Genomic DNA, 21382 nt, shown 5'->3' with positions numbered 1-21382 from the left:
CAAACGGGTTTAATCCGGCCCGCGAGATGATTTTTTTTTTTTAAGTATAAAAATGCGCTGCAATTTTTCAATAAAATAAACTGCTGTTCCAATTGAGTCCACTGGATGGCGCAATAGCAATTGTGTTAAGCAAGCAAACTGTTTATACCGGGGCAGAGCAAGTAGGTCAAGCACGTGCAGCCAATGAGCTACTTTGTTTTGCCCGCGATATTTATTACGGCTTCTACTTTTAACATTATGTGCTTTGGCACCCTCATTGCCCCAATATGTCTATGTCAAAAAAGAGAAAAGTGGACGCAGAGTGCAGAGTGTTCCAAGAAAAATGGTCATCCTATTTAATCACGGAATTGAATGGGAAAGCTGTATGTTTGGTGTGTTCAGAGCATGTTGCAGTGCTGAAAGAATATAACCTTCGTCGCCACTATGTGAGTCTTCATGCCGACAAATATGACAACTTTCAAGGACAGCGGAGATGAGAGAAGGTGAATGAACTGTTGGCGGGTCTGAAGAAACAGCAGTCTGTGTTTACTCACAGCCGAGACATCAGTGACGCTGCAGTGAAAGCTAGCTACCTCATTGCTAATGAAATCGCAGTGGCTTCAAAACCATTTAGTGAGGGTGAATTTGTAAAAACATGCATGATGAAGGCAGCGGAGATTGTGTGCCCTGAAAAGCGGCAGGCTTTTGCAAATATCAGCCTGACAAGAAACACAGTTGCAGACAGGATTTCCGATCTTTCAGTGGATTTGGACAGCCAGTTGAAGCAAAAAGTAAAGTCATTTATTGCGTTTTCGGTTGCAATTGATGAAAGCACGGACATTACAGATGTTGCACAACTGGCCATTTTTTCATCCGCGGAGTTGATGACACATTGACCGTCACCGAGGAGTTCGTGCAGTTGGTGCCGATGACAGATACAACGACAGCAGCTGATATTTTTACCGCACTCGTCGGCGCGCTGGACAGGGTCGGAGTGGACTGGTCCCGCGCTGTCAGCCTGGCTACAGATGGTGCGCCCTCAATGATCGGGAAAAAAGCAGGCGTTGTGACAAAGTTCAGAGAGAAAGTGCAATCTGCAAATGGAGGACGTGATTTTTTGACTTTTCACTGTATTTTGCACCAGGAGGCTTTGTGTTGCAAGTCATTAAAGATGGATAACGTCATGAAGGTGGTCATCCAAACTGTTAATTTCATCCGATCCAGAAGCCTGAATCACCGTCAGTTTGACAGCCTTCTCAGAGAGAAAGACCACATCTATGGCCTGCCATACCACACTGAGGTAAGATGGTTAAGCCGAGGTGCTGTGCTGAGGCGTTTCTTTGATTTACGAGAAGAAATTGAACAGTTCATGGAAGAAAAGGGCAAACCAGTGTTAGAATTTCATTCCGCAGAATGGATGCCGGACCTTGCATTTATGGTGGATGTTACAGAGCACCTGAATAACTTGAACAAACAGCTGGTTGTCACGCAGTATTATGACAGCATACGTTCTTTCAAGTTGAAGCTGTCATTGTGGGAGACGCAACTTGCCGGTGGTGATGCAGCTCACTTCCCCTGTCTGAAAAATGTGTGCGCGACCCAACATGTGGCAGACATGAAGCGGTTCAAAGATAAAATAACTGGACTGTTACGGGAGTTTGAGCAACGCTTTCAGATTTATGTTTATATGTTTTTATGTTGATGTGCTATTGTTTTTAATTGATTTTATTTTATTTGTATATTTAACCTATTCTTGACTCTGTGGTTCTTGCACTTGTTTGGGGAACAGGATTTCATTATTTTTATCTACATTTCTGCCTGAGAAATGACACCCTGATATAGTTCTGTGATCTGTGAAACAGTTCTGTTAATCACTGAGGCATTGTGTGTGTCACGCCCTGGCACGGGGGACTCTCGTATGTTGAGCCAGGGTGTTAGTTTCTATGTTTTGTTGTGGGTCTAGGTTATTGTATTTCTTTGTTTGAGTGACTCCCAATCAGAGGTAACGAGTGTCAGCTGTTGGCTCGTTGTCTCTGATTGGGAGCCATATTTAACTATCTGTCTTTCACGTTGTGTTTGTGGTTTCTTGTTCTCGTTGGGTTGTGTTCAACTGTAGACGTCACATTTTCGTTTGTTATTTTGATCGTGTGATCATTTATCTAATAAAAGATGTTCACCTTCAACGCTGCGCATTGGTCCTCATTAGACGAGCGTGACAGAAGAAACCACCAAGATGGGACCAAGCAGCGTGTCCAGGAGCCATCGCCAGGGAGATCCCTCACAGATCTCCTTCGCCTCCTGGACTGGGTCAAGCCGAGTGAGGAAGAGAAGGGCTTGACATTATGGCAGAAGGGCGAGAGGCTGGCGAGGGACATGGAGACCTGGGCCACGGGTAGGAGAGACGCCCCGAAAATTTTTAGGGGGGGGCTCACGACGTCGGACCAGCAGGAGGCCGCGATAGAGCGGTCCAGTGGGTTGCCGGAGAAGGCCGCCGGGTTACGGGGGCCACTGGTAGAAGAGGGGATGGAAGGTGTGGAGGCACGGCGAGAGGTACTGGCGTGTGTTGCCAGTCCGGTCCGGCCCGTTCCAGATCCCGGTGTAGAGCCAGTGGTGTGTGTCCCCAGTACGGTCCGGTCTATTCCTGCTCCCCGCACCGAACCTGCGGTGCGCGTCGCCAGCCCAGTCCGGCCCATCCATGCGTCCCGCATCAAGTCTGTGGTGCGGCTCGTCAGCCCGGCTCTGCCCGTTCCGGCTCCCCGCATCAAGTCTGTGGTGCGTCTCGTCAGCCCGGCTCTGCCCGTTCCTGCTCCCCGCACCAGGTCTGTGGTGCGCGTCGCCAGCCCAGTCCGGCCCATTCCTGCTCCCCGCATCAAGTCTGTGGTGCGTCTCGTCAGCCCGGCTCTGCCCGTTCCTGCTCTCCGCACCAGGTCTGTGGTGCGCGTCGCCAGCCCAGTCCGGCCCATTCCTGCTCCCCGCATCAAGCCTGTGGTGCGTCTCGTCAGCCCGGCTCTGCCCGTTCCTGCTCTCCGCACCAGGTCTGTGGTGCGCGTCGCCAGCCCGGTCCGGCCCATTCCTGCTCCCCGCATCAAGTCTGTGGTGCGTCTCGTCAGCCCGGCTCTGCCCGTTCCTGCTCTCCGCACCAGGTCTGTGGTGCGCGTCGCCAGCCCGGTCCGGCCCATTCCTGCTCCCAGCACCAAGTCTGTGGGGCGTTTCGTCAGCCCTGTCCGGCCCGCTCCTGCTCCCCACACCAAGCCAGTGGTGTGCGTCGTCAGTGCAGCACGGCCCGTGCCTGTTCCCCACACCAAGCCAGTGGTGTGCGTCGTCGGTCCGGCACGGCACGTGCCTGTTCCACTGGAGCCGGATCCGCCGCCTAGGCGGAGTGCCCACCCGGTCCCTCCCCTGTTGTGTTTCGTTGGCGCGGTCGGAGTCCGCGCCTTTAGGGGGGGGTACTGTCACGCCCTGGCTCGGGGGACTCTCGTATGTTGAGCCAGGGTGTTAGTTTCTATGTTTTGTTGTGGGTCTAGGTTATTGTATTTCTTTGTTTGAGTGACTCCCAATCAGAGGTAACGAGTGTCAGCTGTTGGCTCGTTGTCTCTGATTGGGAGCCATATTTAACTATCTGTCTTTCACGTTGTGTTTGTGGTTTCTTGTTCTCGTTGGGTTGTGTTCAACTGTAGACGTCACGTTTTCGTTTGTTATTTTGATCGTGTGATCATTTATCTAATAAAAGATGTTCACCTTCAACGCTGCACATTGGTCCTCATTAGACGAGCGTGACAGTGTGTTTGTGTGTTCTTTTTCTTTAGAATTTTCAAATAAACTTGACGTGTTTTATGATTAATAGTGATGTTGTGCTTGTACTATTTTGGACACACTGTCCTCAGGCTCCAGCTTTATGTTGTATGTTGATCGTATTAAAACAAAGAAAACAATCTGAAGTTGTTGTTTTTAAGTTATATATATACCATGATTTTTCCGGTCCGGCCCACTTGGGAATAGATTTTCCTCCATGTGGCCCCTGAGCTAAAATGAGTTTGACACCCCTGCTCTAAGTAGTGATTTACTGTAGTGGCCTAAATCACTTTTTCCGTATCACTTACAAAACTATATCTATTTCTACAGAGGGTTTTTCAACTGGATGCAATGGAAAGACCCCATCAATACATCTACATGGATGAAGCTGGGTTTAATCTCACCAAAAGGAGAAGGAGAGGCCGTAATGTGATTGGCCATCGGGCCATTGTTGGTGTTCCTGGGCAGCGTGGTGGCAATGTCACATTATGTGCTGCCATCAGCAATCATGGGGTTGTCCACCATCATGCCAACCTGGGGTCCTACAACACTCACCAGCTCCTCATTTTCCTCAATCACATGCGAGATGCTTTGTTAGGGCAGCAGGATGAGCATCCCATCTATGTTGTTGTTTGGGACAATGTGAGTTTTCACAGAGCCCTCCAGGTTAGAGAGTGGTACAATATGAACCAAGGTTTTATCAATCTTTGCCTTCCACCGTACTCCCCTTTCCTAAACCCCATTGAGGAATTCTTCTCCTCATGGCGGTGGAAGGTATATGAACGCCAACCTTACACCAGGGTAAATCTCCTGCAAGCCATGGGACTTGCCTGTGGTGACATAGGTGTGGAGGCATGCCAAGCCTGGATACGGCATGCCAGGTTTTTTTTCCCCCGTTGCCTGGCCAGACAAAATGTGGCCTGTGATGTGGATGAAGTCCTGTGGCCTGACCCAGTACGGAGACATGATGCTGTGGCTGAGTAATGCACTTATTTGTATATTTTTGTACTTTATTTTTACATGGGCTTCCTGTACACAAGTGGCAAACGCATAAGATTTCTGTTTGTTTTTACAAGTGCTACATGTAAATGCACAAGATTTCTGTTTTGTCTTTTTGTACAAGTGCTAAATGCACAGTTTTTTTTTGTTTTGCAACATGCATTTAGCCTACAGTGAACAATAAACATTTATTTCTCCAGCTTCATGTCCTGAGCATTGTGTTTTCTATTTTTCTACGTAGTGTTTAGTGAATGTTCAGTAGTGTTTTTAATTTTGATTGACTCGGGGCACGATTTGACAACATAGTTCAGTTTTGAGCACAGATTGAACTGTTTTGAGGTGAAAGTTTGGTTTTGCAAGAAGAGTCTGAGGTTTTGTGAATGTAGCTTGAAAATTGGGTTTTGTGTTCACAGTTAAGAGAAAAGGAGAGCAGCTTTCAAGAAATGTGTCTTAGCAATCGAGAAAAACTGTAATATATATCATTCTGTCATTACATAAGACAAACACATTGGCACTGGGTGGATGAAATTACATATTCAATTATATGTAGGATTAAATAGGGTTTGTTACTACTGTATGCTATAGCTATATATAGTTGTTGCCCCATTTACCCTCACCCTGAGCAGATGGTATATTGTAGTGGTAATGGAGTCATGGAGGTCTTTCTATGAACTGTATATACAGCAGATGGTATATTGTAGTGGTAATGGAGTCATGGAGGTCTTTCTATGAACTGTAGAGACAGCAGATGGTATATTGTAGTGGTAATGGAGTCATGGAGGTCTTTCTATGAACTGTAGAGACAGCAGATGGTATATTGTAGTGGTAATGGAGTCATGGAGGTCTTTCTATGAACTGTAGAGACAGCAGATGGTATATTGTAGTGGTAATGGAGTCATGGAGGTCTTTCTTTGAACTTTAGAGCTCTTCTCTTCCAGATGTTAATGCCTCTGAAGTACATCTAGTTTTATTTTCACATCTCCAAAACACACAGACTCAGGCTGTCAGCTTTATGAGCACTGGCAGAATGAAAGAGATGAGGAGCCTTAGTGTATGAGAGAGAGAGGTAGAGAGAGAGAGAGAAAGAGAGAGAGAAAGAGAGAGCGAGAGAGAGAGAGAGAGAGAGAGAGAAAGAGAGAGCGAGAGAGAGAGAGCGAGAGAGCGAGCGAGCGAGAGAGAGAGCGAGCGAGAGAGAGAGAGTGAGAGAGCGAGCGAGAGAGCAAGCGAGAGAGAGAGAGAGAGAGAGACAGAGAGCGAGAGAGAGAGAGAGAGAGCGAGAGAGCGAGAGAGAGAGAGAGAGAGAGAGAGAGAGAGAGAGAGATGTGTGTGTGTTCAGTACCTGGAAAACACTGGTGTTGGTGTCAGTCATGTCCCAGAGAGCGAAGTCTGTCTCTCTGTCCCCATTCTCATCTATCTGCACCAGGCCTGTTACACCTGTTGAGAGGACCAGAAAGAGAGAGGAGCCATATCCAGTCCAGGGATGAAAATAATCATCAAAGTGCTCAGCGGGTAACGATAATTACTACAAATTATTACTGTCGTTACGAAACGAGAGCAGATTTACATTTGAGGTCGTCCCAATTAGCTGACACCGGAAAACAAATCTCAACCATTGAGCAAGTTAGAACAACCATAACAACATCTCAAATGTAACAAATAAACAGCCATAACTTTCAAAACAAACATTGGTCATGCCAACAACTTCACTTCAAATGGTGGTGGTGGAGATACACAGACGCAAACACAAACAGAATAAGTTGGTCCACCCCAGGTCCACCCAAAAGTATTCATCCATAATGACAGTAATATAGCTGGGCTATCTTGCTAATAAATCTAGTAGATGGCCATCTTGTATGGACATGACTTTCATTTCCGGCTAAGACAACAGCCCAGGGTTGATTTGGAGGTGCAGATAATAGTCTGAGAGCCATTCCATATTGAGTGTGAATGGAAAGAGGTGTCTATAGGGAGAAATTACATGACAGGTGACGCCATTACCGGCATGGAAATGTCCAATCCAAATGGGGTTATCCTAGTAATAAAGAAATATACAGGCATCATCCCTCTAATCAGAGGAGAGAGGGCCCGAGAGATGTGCTATGATATGGGACGGATTATCGGCTAGAGGGAGATGCAGAAGATATGGTAGCATGCACGCGTGCACAAACGCACATACTCAAGAACACACATTTTCCCACAGACGTTATTGCCCTCCTCACACACACACAGTCAGGCAGTGGTCAGAGAATAATTAAACTTGTGGTTGGTCTGGGAAAATTACATTTGGCCAGCATCTACATGGGGGGCTGCATGGTGTTTGGTTGTCTGGGACAGGTTAAGGTGTGGAAATAAGGAGAGTGAAGTCATGATTTTGTACCTATTTAATAGAACATTATACACTTAACATTGACCAATGAGTCATGTGTGTGTTATGTGGGTGACGTCACCACGACTTCCAGGAATTGGGAGTAGCACATCTTTGGGGGATGGGCCCTGACTGGTCTGTCTATGTTAAGGCAAACTAGGTATGGGAAGGATATAGAACAATGGAGACACATTTACAGTAAAAATAAATGTGGCCTTTAACCATCCCTCTGTCCGTCCATCCATCCATCCATTTTTCTTAGCCTCACAAACCTCTTACTGCTGTCTTACTCTTTATTAATAACTCTTTAATAATTCTTAGACCTTGAATGGAAATGGTTGGGGGGAGGGCTGAATTCAGTGGGCTGCAGTGATGGAGGCTCAGTCCAGCAGAAGCTGTATTAGTCTGGTAGCGCTGACGCACTTTAATTGTGCTGCAAAGAACAGAGCCACGGGGGGCATTTGCACAATGTGCTAGCAATCAGAGCAGGTGTTCAGAGCATGTGGAGAAAGGTGGCACATTGTGAGCTACGGTACAGTGCAGTAGCTTGATAGCTAGTGTGATAGTTTGGTAAATTACAACTACCTGTATGCTTTCTTAAAAGTCTAAATGGACTATATTGATGTAACCTCATGAGTGATGTGTATTGGAAGTATATCTGATGAAGGCTGTATTGCCAAAACATGCTGTTTTCAATCATGAAGAAGCATCTTCTATACACCTTCCACTGTCCTCCTAAAGTGGCTGAATCTCTCTCACCCATCCAGGCCCATTAGTTAATGGAACAGAAGTCAGAGAGGAAAGCAGCTGTAACCTGATCCTTCCATTTCTACATCCTCCCTCTCCCTCTCTCTATTTATAAGGTCTATACTGGCTGCCTCTCTTCATGTACTGTATCTATCTTTGTACATGATGTAAATTCATATATCATCAACAACAGTAAAACATCCTGTCTGTCTGTCTCATCTTATTCCCCTCACTGTTCAAATCCTTGTAATTACCTAAACTAAAACGGGAATCAGTTTCCACACTGCACCTTTCCAAGTATGTTTGATTTGCACAGCAGTGTGCCCCTGATGGAGGAAGTTGACATCTGATTGAAAAAACATTGCATGAGCTGTTCCGTACTGACGGCTAACCTGGGTGAGAAGTCACCAGGCACATTGCTCCTGGGCTGCCTATTCCTAAATCAAGTGTCAACTCCCTCCATCCAAGACTGCACAATGCACATCATTTTCATCTGGTCCTCTGTGTGTTGAGGTATAACAAGAAGATCTCACAGTCAAGCAAAAGGTTCCAGAAACATTTTGACGAGGTAGGAAAAAAAAGGTCAAGTGTCTGAAAGAAAATGTCCATGAAAACCCAGAGGTGAGTCCACATTAGTGGCATGTTGTGGTTTTGAGGGTTCTGGTCGATAAATGCACAAGGCAACTGTCAAGGCATTTGAAAAGGGCACACGGAGGGAGGATTAGCAACACAATGCAGGATGTCGCAGTGCGCCCCTAGACGTTAATGAAACCTACAATCAAACACTTCTCTGATTCAGGGCATAACTGGAAAGTACTTTGACTTTAAATCTGGGGAAAGCACAGAACATCCTCTTATGAATAACAACAACCGTTAACAAAGTACACAGTGGAAGTGTCACTGCACCATTTGATTTTCCACCGAGTCACAGTGTTGTTTATGGATATGCATGGTGCCAACCAGGTGATTACAATCCCCAGCTGCTGTGAAGCCATGAGAGCAGGTGCTGATAGAGCTCCATTAGAGCCACATAAACAGCCTTTGTTCTTAGCTAAAGAGTGAACACATGGGAATAGGTGATGTATTGGGTATTTATTATCACTGCTGCTAAACGTGAAGTGGGAGCACTCCTGTCACATACAGTATATGCAAATATTGACCTTATTGTACACTCACTGTAGTGTGATATGATATTGCAGCTCTGCATCAGCTAGACCAGGAGGTTCACTTGCAGGCTGTTTTCTGTTCACTCTACTTAGTCGTCCGAAAATTCATTGGTTAATTAGAATTCTTTTTTGGAATGCTTTTAACGCCTCCCCACAAGCACCTCTCCTTTAAATAATTACATTTACTGTGAAATAACTATGGCATTCTTCTACCCAGGCAGACGTGCAATGTCTGGCAGTCTGCAAACCACCTGCGGCTTATGTCCCTGGTTCAAAGTGTGTTCTGCATACATAACAGCCCCTGCCTAGCTAACTAAGGATGGCACACACCTGTTGTCATGTCCAAAAATGTACAGCTATCTATGTGTTTACTTTGTTTACCTTGAACCTTATCACATCAGTCAACAACAGTCATCAAAGAAACATAGTTGTTTCATCAAATATATAGGTTACTAAGGATGGAAAAAATGAAAATGTACTATTCTAGGACTTACTTATGAATAATGTATAGTATTCATTATTCATCTAGATTCATCGTGGGATTTTTCCTTAGCCTCTGATGGAGAGATAGGGAGGGATTAAGGGAGGGAGGGAGAGAGAGAGAGAGAGAGAGAGAGAGAGAGAGAGAGAGAGAGAGAGAGAGAGAGAGAGAGAATAGAGAGCAAGACCTGTAGTTATGAATGACATGAAAGGGTCTCGAACGCTAAATGCTATTAGACTAAGATCTGTATGGTCTGTCAATCCTTTTTACAGGCAATCCGTTGCCCACTAATAGCATTGACAAGTTCCTCCAGTTACCAAATATTTCTGGGACAATGGGGGCATACCATGTACCATGTAGCTATAGAGTTTCAGGACATATGATTAACAAAAGTGCACAAGCACAAGAGTTATTCATTATTTCTATCTGTTCCTATCCCCCTCTGCCCACCTGTCTGCCTGTCTCCTTTCTACAGTGCACTCTACACTCCAGCCCTGTGCTCCACTGTGGCTCTGATGACAAGGCTTCAGATTCACACAGCTCATTATCAGCTCGACCCAGGCCAGACCTACTGTTGGAAATACCAGCTGCCTAAGTGACCAGGGCCACTGCACAGAAGTCAGGGGCAGAGAAAACTGACAATGAGTGATGGATGGTGGGGAGAGAAAGGGAAAAGCGAGGGAGGTGGAGACAGATGGACAGAGAGAGATAGAGGGATGAGCGGAGGGTGGAGGCTGGCGTCAGAGGGAGATTGAGGGAGATGGCTGCTGTTGACACGGCCACGGGAGCTCTGGTTTCGCCTGATTAGATTTCTCTCCTATTTTGGGGATTTCCTCTTTTTTTCCAGGGGGACTTTTTGTAACATGACAGCCAAAAGAGAAATGAGATATTTCCATGGCAAAGGACAGAGAGTTTAGAGGAGACAGAGAGGAGAGAAGAGGGTAAAATAAGAGTTCAGGAGGATAAGACACGTTGGGACAGGAAAAATATGACAGAGATTGACAGAGCAGTGAAGTGAGGAGGAACACCTTGATAAGAGAGAGAGAAAATATGGACAGATTGGTGAAGTGAGGAGGAAGGAAAAAGAGGAAGGCAGATCCCGTGGGATGGAATTAGAGAACTGTTCACAGAGGAGAGGATTGAGAGCAGAGGAGAGGAGCGCTAGACCAGGAAATAATGAAACAAGAAGAAGGTGTGAAGGAATAATTATGAGTAAGGACAATGACTGATAGAAAAGATAGGGTGACTGGCATTAACAAGCTGGCACACACAGCAGGACATCCACCTCTGTCACTGAAATATTTTTTTCACACACTTTCACAAGTTTACAACGTACAATTACTCATATGAGTCATATACTATAGTTGAACTGCTGAAGTCAAGTTTCAGATGAAGGTTTTGTATTTCACTATACTGACTTAAAGCTGCCTTCACTTTCTAACAAAACAAAACAACACAGAATATAACTAAAAAGCACTGAATCGGAAGCATAACAATTAACTAAAGGTACCAAACAGCTTACGTTACAGTTTGCACCGGTGTGAGCAAAAAAAAAAAAAAAGAAGCATTGTCCCCCCTCGCATGCAACCAAACAAACCCCTCAGCCTTTCATTGCCTATGTTTGGTTGGGCTAACAGAATCAGCGTGAGGAGACTCCATCTGTTTTTGGCTGCTGCCGGCTCTGCCCTCCCACTGGCTGTCTGAAGTGTTCATCTCTGTTGTTTGTGTGCTCTGGTCCAACTCATAGTGATTGAGGAGAGAAGGATAGCCGTTTGTAAAGAGGGGTCAGCCAAGGAGATTAAAGGAAAAAGAGGGGGCAGGCGGGCAGTAATGGAGGACAGATGGAGGGAATAAAAGGGAAATGGGGAAGCAGGGTGAAAGAGGGAAGGAGAGAGGAGTGCAGAGCAAACAACCAGGGTACTTACCTGATGAGATGTCCCTTATGACTTTGTCACCTCCTCAAGTATGTGTACTGTTCCAATGATTCAACGTATTTGTTCTTGCTGTTACCTTTGATTTGGAGTCAAGCACCTTTCACTGTCTCCTGTGACCTCACACATAATCTGACTCTCTGACCCCTTGACTCTGTGACCAGCCAAACAAACATCAGATCAACAGCCCCACCCCAATAATTCTAATTCCCCTCAAATCCCAATAAACAGAGGTTGCTAGGACTTGGCATCTGTCTTCAGGTCCCTCACAAAGGATTACGACTGGGACAGAAGGGGTGATGACAACCTGCTACAAGCTTTGAGACCACCATCTTCTATTTCGGCCATTAGTAATGCAAACACTTGTTAAACCCACAAGTCTGGGTAAACACACTTAACCTTATGGCTTAGTCAGTGAGGTGTGTGCGTTTGGGGGGAGGGTGGTACTGGCACAGGAAATACAATGGAGGCCTTCCTCAGAAAGTAAGATGCTGTGTCTAACTCTTCAGCCCAAAATTTGGTAAAAATGACAATGTATGTGTTATGAACGATAGATGTAGCTTTGTCTACTCCATGTTGAGCGTTATACGACCTCATCAATCACCTAAGTTGTCACTGGGTTGCGTGTGCTGGGTTTTATGGAAGTTTTACAAACAGAAGATTGGTCATATTCATCAACTTTAGGTGCACAGGACAAAGGTCACCTTACAGGATGCAGATGTGTTTTTCATCCTATACTCTCTTAGGTCTGTGATGAATAAAAGGATGATTAAATGCTTTCATTTAGAAATGCACATGTTCCACATCCATTTGCGGCGTCCGGGAATGTGTTTGCTCGAAGCCGAACGTGAAGATGAATTGACTTCCGCTACAAACCTTGACTTGGCTACGAACCAGCTGCCAGCGGAGATGAAGAAGGCTGTTCAATAACATGTTTCATAATGTTGGCATTTTTTGTTTCATTCTGGTGCTCTTTCTTTATTTTTCAAGAGCTTGCAGAGACATAGAGAAAACATCTGCCTGTCTTCAAAAGGCCAAAAGACACAACCATGGCCCGCTAATTGATCCTTTCCATTTAATATTTTCTCTTGAACTGCTTTGAGGAGATTTCTGTTTTTGGCAAAACTTCATCACAAAGGACATGTCCACAGTTATTAAACCTATTCCCACCTTATAACATCTGACATAAATGGTATCTACAGTGAAACCAGTAGAGGCTCCACAGAGGAGGAAGTGGAGGACCATCCTCCTCTGTGAATTTAATAAAAATAAAAATAGTGAAACATTTAAAAAAGTTATATTTTTTCGATATAACTTTACTAAATATATTCACGTCACCAAATAATTTATTAAAATACATTATTTTGCAATGAAGGTCTACAGTAGTCTCAACAGCACTCTGTAGGGTAGGACCACGGTGTAGCCAGAGGACAACTAGTTTCCGTCCTCCTCTGGGTACATTGACTTTAATACAAAACCTAGGAGGCTGGTGGTTCTCACCCCCTTACATAGACTTACACAGTAATTATGACAACTTCCGGAGGATGTCCTCCAACCTATCAGAGCTCTTGCAGCATGAACTGACATGTTGTCCACCCAATCAAAGGATCAGAGAATGAATCTATTACTGAAAGCATAAGGTATAGCTAGCTAGCACTGCAGTGCATAAAATGTGTTGAGTAGTTGACTCAAAGAGAGAGAAAGCCAATAGTTGCAACCGTTTTGAACAAATTAATTTATTCAAAAATGAAGGTGATGCAAGAGAGAGAGCGAGAGAGCGAGAGATAGCTATATTTCTTATTTTTTTCAATTTCACTTACTTAGCTAGCCAATGCAACTAGCTAGTTCAGCCTACTCAAACACCCGGCTCAAACAGAGAGGGATGCTATGTTACTTTGTTGGCATTTCAACACTGGAACTCTTCCAAGTCAAGGTAAGCTTTTGGTTTTATTAATTTATTGCCACCGGGGCCCGCCGATGAAACTGCTAAACTGCTTGCTAACTGTATACTGTACTACATGATTGTAGTGGGTTTACTCAGGTTGTGCACTGAAGTCGGGCTCCCGAGTGGCGCAGTGGTCTACGGCACTGCATCTCAGTGCTTGAGGCGTCACTGCAGACCCCCTGGTTCGATTCCAGGCTGTATCACAACCGGCCGTGATTGGGAGTCCCATAGGGTGGTGCACAATTGGCCCAGCGTCGTCCGGGTTTGACCGGTGTAGGCCGTCATTGTAAATAAGAATTTGTTCTTAACTGACTTGCCTAGTTAAAATAATTTTTAAAAAGTGAGAGGAGGAGCATAGATGTGAGAAGGAATTATCTAACAATCATTAATATCTAACAATCATAAAAAAAAAAAAACGTAATTTAGCAGACGCTCTTATCCAGTGCGACTTACAGTTAGTGAGTGCATACATTTTTCATACTGGCCCCCCGTGGGAATCGAACCCACAACCCTGGCGTTGCAAACGCCATGCTCTACCAACTGAGCTACACAGGGCACACAATGCCAAGTGTGTGATCAAAGGGATCATGCTGTATGTACTGTACCATTCAAAAGTTTGGACACACCTCAAGAGTTTTTCTTTATTTTTACTATTTTCTACATTGTAGAATAATAGTGAAGACATCAAAACTATGAAATAACACATATGGAATCATGTAGTAACAAAAAAGTAGCCACCCTTTGCCTTGATGACAGCTTTGCACACGCTTGGCATTCTCTCAACCAGCTTCATGAGGTAGTCACCTGGAATGCATTTCAATTAACAGGTTTGCCTCGTTAAAAGTTAATTTGTGGAATTTCAGTTGTGTTGTGACAAGGTAGGGTTGGTATACAGAAGATAGCCCTATTTGGTAAAAGACCAAGTCCATATCATGGCAAGAACAGTTCAAATAAGCAAAGAGAAACGACAGTCCATCATTACTTTAAGACATGAAGGTCAGTCAATATGGAAAATGTCAAGAACTTTGAAAGTTTCTTCAAGTGCAGTCGCAAAAACCATCAAGTGCTATGATGAAACTGGCTCTCATGAGGACCGCCACAGGAAAAGGAAAACCCAGAGTTACCTCTGCTGAAGAGGATAAGTTAATTAGTTACCAGCCTCAGAAATTGCAGCCCAAATAAATGCTTCACAGAGTTCAAGTAACAGACACATCTCAACATCAACTGTGGTCCTCTGTAGCTCAGCTGGTAGAGCACGGTGCTTGTAACGCCAAGGTAGTGGGTTCGAACCCCGGGACCACCCATACACAAAAAAAAAAATGTATGCACGCATGACTGTAAGTCGCTTTGGATAAAAGCGTCTGCTAAATGGCATATTATTATTATTAACTGTTCAGACGACACTGCGTGAATCAGGCCTTCATGGTCGAATTGCTGCAAAGAAACCACTACTAAAGGACACCAATAAGAAGAAGAGACTTGCTTGGGCCAAGAAACACGAGCAATGGACATTAGACCGGTGGAAATCTGTCCTTTGGTCTGATTAGTCCAAATTTGAGCTTTTTGGTTCCAACCGCCGTGTCTTTGTGAGACGCAGAGTAGGTGAACGGATGATCTCCGCATGGAGGAGGAGGTGTGATGGTGTGGGGGTGCTTTGCTGGTGACACTGTCAGTGATTTATTTACAATTCAAGGCACACTTAACCAGCATGGCTACCACAGCTTTCTGCAGCGATATGCCATCCCATCTGGTTTGCGCTTAGTGGGACTATCATTTGTTTTTCAACAGGACAATGACCCAACACACCTCCAGGCTGTGTAAGGGCTATTTGACCAAGAAGGAGAGTGATGGAGTGCTGCATCAGATGACCTGGCCTCCACAATCCCCCAACCTCAACCCAATTGAGATGGTTTGGGATGAGTTGGACCGCAGAGTGAAGGAAAAGCAGCCAACAAGGGCTCAGCATAAATGGGAACTCCTTCAAGACTGTTGGAAAAGCATTCCGGGTGAAACTGGTTGAGAGAATGCCAAGAGTGTGCAAAGCTGTCATCAAGGCAAAAGGTGGCTACTTTGAAGAATCTAAAATTAAAATATATTTTGATTTGTTTAACACTTTTTGGGTTACTACATGATTCCATATGTGTTATGTCATAGTTTTGATGTCTTCACTATTATTCTACAATGTAGAAAATAGATAAAATAAAGAAAAATCCTTGAACGAGTAGGTGTATCCAAACTTTTGACTGGTACTGTATGTGGCTGCTTTGAAAGTGAACTGTGTTTGCGGTGATCAGGAGTGTATTCATTCCACATATTCTGTTGAAAAATGTTTCTTAAATGGAAGCAAACGGAACGAAACGGGGACAAACATACCTGAATTTGTCCAATAGAAACTCTTGTTTGCAACTGTTGGACTAATGATTACACCCTAGATCAGCTACAGTGGGGAAAAAACAAATTTTGTCAGCCACCAATTGTGCAAGTTCTCCCACTTAAAAAGATGAGAGAGGCCTGTAATTATCATCATAGGTACACGTCAACTATGACAGACAAAATGAGGGAAAAAAATCCAGAAAATCACATTGTAGGATTTTTAATGAATTTATTTGCAAATCATGGTGGAAAATAAGTATTTGGTCAATAACAAAAGTTTCTCAATACTTTGTTATATACCCTTTGTTGGCAATGACACAGGTCAAACGTTTTCTGTAAGTCTTCACAAGGTTTTCACACACTGTTGCTGGTATTTTGGCCCATTCCTCCATGCAGATCTCCTCTAGAGCAGTGATGTTTTGGGGCTGTCGCTGGGCAACACAGACTTTCAACTCCCTCCAAAGATTTTCTATGGGGTTGAGATCTGGAGACTGGCTAGTCCACTCCAGGACCTTGAAATGCTTCTTACGAAGCCACTCCTTCGTTGCCCGGGCGGTGTGTTTGGGATCATTGTCATGCTGAAAGACCCAGCCACGTTTCATCTTCAATGCCCTTGCTGATGGAAGGAGGTTTTCACTCAAAATCTCACGATACATGGCCCCATTCATTCTTTCCTTTACACGGATCAGTCGTCCTGGTCCCTTTGCAGAAAAACAGCCCCAAAGCATGATGTTTCCACCCCCATGTTTCACAGTAGGTATGGTGTTCTTTGGATGCAACTCAGCATTCTTTGTTCTCCAAACACGACGAGTTGAGTTTTTACCAAAAGGTTCTATTTTGGTTTCATCTGACCATATGACATTCTCCCAATCCTCTTCTGGATCATCCAAATGCACTCTAGCAAACTTCAGATGGGCCTGGACATGTACTGGCTTAAGCAGGGGGACACGTCTGGCACTGCAGGATTTGAGTCCCTGGCGGCGTAGTGTGTTACTGATGGTAGGCTTTGTTACTTTGGTCCCAGCTCTCTGCAGGTCATTCACTAGGTCCACCCGTGTGGTTCTGGGATTTTTGCTCACCGTTCTTGTGATCATTTTGACCCCACAGGGTGAGATCTTGCGTGGAGCCCCAGATCGAGGGAGATTATCAGTGGTCTTGTATGTCTTCCATTTCCTAATAATTGCTCCCACAGTTGATTTCTTCAAACCAAGCTGCTTACCTATTGCAGATTCAGTCTTCCCAGCCTGGTGCAGGTCTACAATTTTGTTTCTGGTGTCCTTTGACAGCTCTTTGGTCTTGGCCATAGTGGAGTTTGGAGTGTGACTGTTTGAGGTTGTGGACAGGTGTCTTTTATACTGATAACAAGTTCAAACAGGTGCCATTAATACAGGTAACGAGTGGAGGACAGAGGAGCCTCTTAAAGAAGAAGTTACAGGTCTGTGAGAGCCAGAAATCTTGCTTGTTTGTAGGTGACCAAATACTTATTTTCCACCATAATTTGCAAATAAATTCATTAAAAATCCTACAATGTGATTTTCTGGATTTTTTTCTTCTCAATTTGTCTGTTATATTTGACGTGTACCTATGATGAAAAGGCCTCTCTCATCTTTTTAAGTGGGAGAACTTGCACAATTGGTGGCTGACTAAATACTTTTTTTCCCCACTGTAGATGCAGGCAAGATTGTGCAGAGCTGTATTGAATGTGTCGATGTCTGTCACCTTGATTACTAAAATGTATCTCGACCTGTGCACCTACGTTGTAAACTTTAATTCATAGGCTAGGTTGCAGCAACCTCATGATGGGTGTAGGGAATATTAGAGTATCATGTAGTAGCCTAAACCTATCAATGTTACATTGAGCTGGTTGAATGGGAATATGAATGACAGTCATCTAATATGCTGTAATATAAATAATGCCATGCTCATTAAAAAAAATTATCGTCCTCCCTCATCTTAAACGGCACCGACCGCCACTGGTGTAAACCTACACTATATATACAAAAGTATGTGGACACCCCTTCAAATTAGTGGATTTGGCTATTTCAGCCACATCCATTCCTGACAGGTGTATAAAATCGAGCACACAGCCATGCAATCTCCATGGGAAAACATTGGCAGTAGAATGGCCTTCCTGAAAAGCTCAGTGACTTTCAACGTGGCACCGTCATAGGATGCTACCTTTCCAACAAGTCAGTTCGTCAAATTTCTGCCCTGTTAGAGCTGCCCCGGTCAACTGTAAGTGCTGTTATTGTGAAGTGGAAACTTCTAGGAGCAACAATGGCTCAGCCACGAAGTGGCAGGCCACACAAGCGCACAGAACGGGACTGCCGAGTGCTGAAGCGCATAGCGCGTAAAAATCATCTGTCCTCGGTTGTAACACTCACTACCTAGTTCCAAATTGCATCTGGAAGCAATGTCAGCACAATAACCGTTCGTCGGGAGCTTCATGAAATGGGTTTCCATGGCCGAGCAGCCGTACACAAGCTTAAGATCACCATGCGCAATGCCAAGCGTCGACTGGAGCGGTGTAAAGCTTGCCGCCATTGGACTCTGGAGCAATGGAAACGCATTCTCTGGAGTGATAAATCACGCTTCACCATCTGGCAGTCCGACAGACAAATCTGGTTTTGGCGATGCCAGGAGAACGCTACCTGCCCCAATGCATAGTGCCAACTGTAAAGTTTGGTGGAGGAGGAATAATAGTCTGGGGCTGTTTTTCATGGTTCGGGCTAGGCCTCTTACTTCCAGTGAATGGAAATCTTAACGCTACAGTATTCAATGACATTCTAGACGATTCTGTGCTTCCAACTCTGTAGCAACAGTTTGGGGAAGGCCCTTTCCTGTTTCAGCATGACAATGCCCCCGTGCACAAAGCAAGGTCCATACAGAAATGGTTTGTCGAGATCAGTGTAGAAGAACTTGACTGGCCTGCACAGAGCCCTGACCTCAACCCCATCCAACACCTTTGCGATGAATTGGAACGCCGACTGCGAGCCAGGCCTAATCGCCCAACATCAGTGCCCAACCTCAATAATGCTCTTGTGGCTGAATGGAAGCAAGTACCCGCAGCAATGTTCCAACATCTAGTGGAAAGCCATCCCAGAAGAGTGGAGGCTGTTATAGCAGCAAAGGGGGGACCAACTCCATTTAATGCCCATGATTTTGGAATGAGATGTTCGACGAGCAGGTGTCCTCATACTTTTGGTCATGTAGTGTACGTGTCCAGCAGGCTTTTGAGAGCCATATGACTTCTTATGGCCTGCAACTAAAATATCAATGTTTTGTCTTGAAGAGCTCTTGAAGAGGTGTACATCTCATTTTAAAGGCACAACGCACCCAATAGGTGACCTTCTGTCAATAGCGAGGATTGTTAAGGTGTTGCATCGTGCTGGTTCTCTCTCATTCTGCCACAAAGCACTCAATAATTAATCTACCGAGAAATTGCAAGGAAGACATTGAATGTGTTGTTGTTACAGAACCACCTCCTTAAAGGTAGAAACTGACAAAAGATCGTAAGCCAGAGCTCAGTTAATCCAGTGACATGGAAAATTTTGTTTTCACACAAACCTTTTGAAATTGTCTCTGTGACAAAATGCAGACCACTGTAGTTACCAGAGACAGAGCACAGAGCTAGTGCTGGACTGAAAACATGTTCACACATGTTCCAGAACCCCTAGAACCGTTCTAACCCCTGTTTCAACTGAATAAAGCTCCTGGTTATGAACTGAGATGCGTAGAGTGGACTGACCGTTGTAGGTGCGGTTCCACATCCTCCTGGTTACGGTCTTCCCCACAGGTCTGTCCTCTGGCGAGGTCATGGTCTCGTTCAGGGCGTGGGTGTACAGCATCAGCCCGTCGTAGAACCCTCCGGAGATGATGTTCATCTGCAGGGCAGCAAGAGGAAATTGTAGAATAGTACAGCAGCTCTTATTAAATCTATCATCACCTGTTGTATTTTTTATGAGATCTCTTAGATCACACATGTATTAATAGTACATCTATTACCCTCATCCATTAGATATTATTTTCTATAATTAGAAAGCTACTGCGTATGTCTAGCTATATTTGTGCCACTGCCATGGAGAGCAGAACTTCATCCCCAACATCTGCTAACTACTTGCCTCTTCTACCACCTTCTTTACAGTGTTTGATATATTTCAAGTTAATATCACTTTTCTATTTCTTCCAACCATCCTATCATTTCTGTACCTATTTCAACCCCTTTATTCATTTCACAATTCTGCCTGAGAAACAATTTCCTCTTCCATCTTGTCATCTCTCCATCATGCGTACTAATCTAAAACAATGGCCCCAAAACAAAAGAACTGTGCACGTCAATCACAGAATGGAATATGATGACAATAACCCACTCAGACAATTCACTCAGTTCAGTTGCATCAATTGGAAATGTACAGACACAATGTTCAGATAGGGTGAATGAGGACCCGGTAGACCAGGCCAGAGCTCTCATGCTCTGTGCCTCTCTCTCATCCTCCAGAGTCAGACCTGTCTATTTATCACATTATCTGCACTTAGCTGTCTGCTACAAGTGATTAATCGGCTTGTGAGGGGTGCCAGACAGCCCTGTCTGAAACCAGGAGAGATGGCGAGCCTCCCTTCCTCCCGGGGATGGAATAGAAGCCCTGACGTACAATTCAGGATGTGTGTGTATGGAAGGGGGAGGGCAGTTAGATGACGTGGCCTGTCAAGCTCTTTGTTTTTGTTTTGCGTCCCCTCCTGAAGTCTAAATTGTCACTGACACCAACGCCCACACATGCATGCAAGGACACACACCTCCATCCAGAGTCAGAGATGAAAGATGGACTTGAATACAGTCAATCTGCCATATTGAGGATAGGTGGATGTATCGTGCCAATCTGTGTGTGTGTGTGCGCCCGTGTGTGTGTCTCTCCCTCTCTCTCATCTCCTAAACAAGACACCAGTGATTCAGATGCAGAAGTGTGTAGAATATCATCATTGTGCACCTTTGTAAGGAACATAATAAGAAGATAAGCTCCACTAACTAAATTAGCATTTTCTTCCCAATTAAATTGAATCAATCGTCCAGGCATTGCACGCGAGCCAATTACGTATAAGCCTACTTAGCGCAACACGTCACCTTGTTTTAGCCTCTCCATCTTCACTTTTTACCCACAAACACACTCTCAGATGTGCAAACACCAATGAACTAGTACTACTGCTAGTTCTTTGTATGTGTTGCTTTGCCTGTCAGATGTGGCTCAATCAAATGTTTCATAATGAGATGTTCTCTATAATATGATAGCCCTACACTGAGTGTACAAAAAATTAGGAACACCTTCCTAATATTGAGTTGCACCCCTTTTGCCCTCAGAACAGCCTCAATTTGTTGGGGCATAGACTCTACAAGGTGTCAAAAGTGTTCCACAGGGATGCTGGCCCATGTTGACTCCAATGCTTCACACAGTTGTGTCAAGTTGGCTGGATGTCCTTTGGGTGGTGGACCTTTCTTGATACACACAGGAAACTGTTGAGCGTGAAAAACCCAGCCGCGTTGCAGTTCTTAACACACTCAAACCAGTGCGCCTGGCACCTACTACCATACCCCGTTCAAAGGCACTTACA

General features: G+C 44.7%; 1 protein-coding gene across 1 annotated transcript in view; it reads right to left on the bottom strand.

Moving 5' to 3' along the window:
• Nucleotides 1-21382, bottom strand: part of LOC311140645 (atrial natriuretic peptide receptor 1-like) — a 45999-nt gene that overhangs the window by 8899 nt on the left and 15718 nt on the right. Inside the window, exons 5-6 of the mRNA XM_084175790.1 lie at nucleotides 19527-19662; nucleotides 6110-6204 (exon numbers count right to left, since the gene is read on the bottom strand). Of these exons, the coding sequence (XP_084031916.1) occupies nucleotides 6110-6204; nucleotides 19527-19662 (231 nt within the window). The remainder of the gene's footprint in view (nucleotides 1-6109; nucleotides 6205-19526; nucleotides 19663-21382) is intronic.

The sequence above is a fragment of the Coregonus lavaretus genome (assembly GCF_964263955.1).
Source record: "Coregonus lavaretus genome assembly, chromosome: 13".
NCBI classification, from domain to species: domain Eukaryota; kingdom Metazoa; phylum Chordata; class Actinopteri; order Salmoniformes; family Salmonidae; genus Coregonus; species Coregonus lavaretus.
Note: the sequence above shows the minus strand (reverse complement) of the source record. Positions and strands in the feature narration are given on the sequence as shown.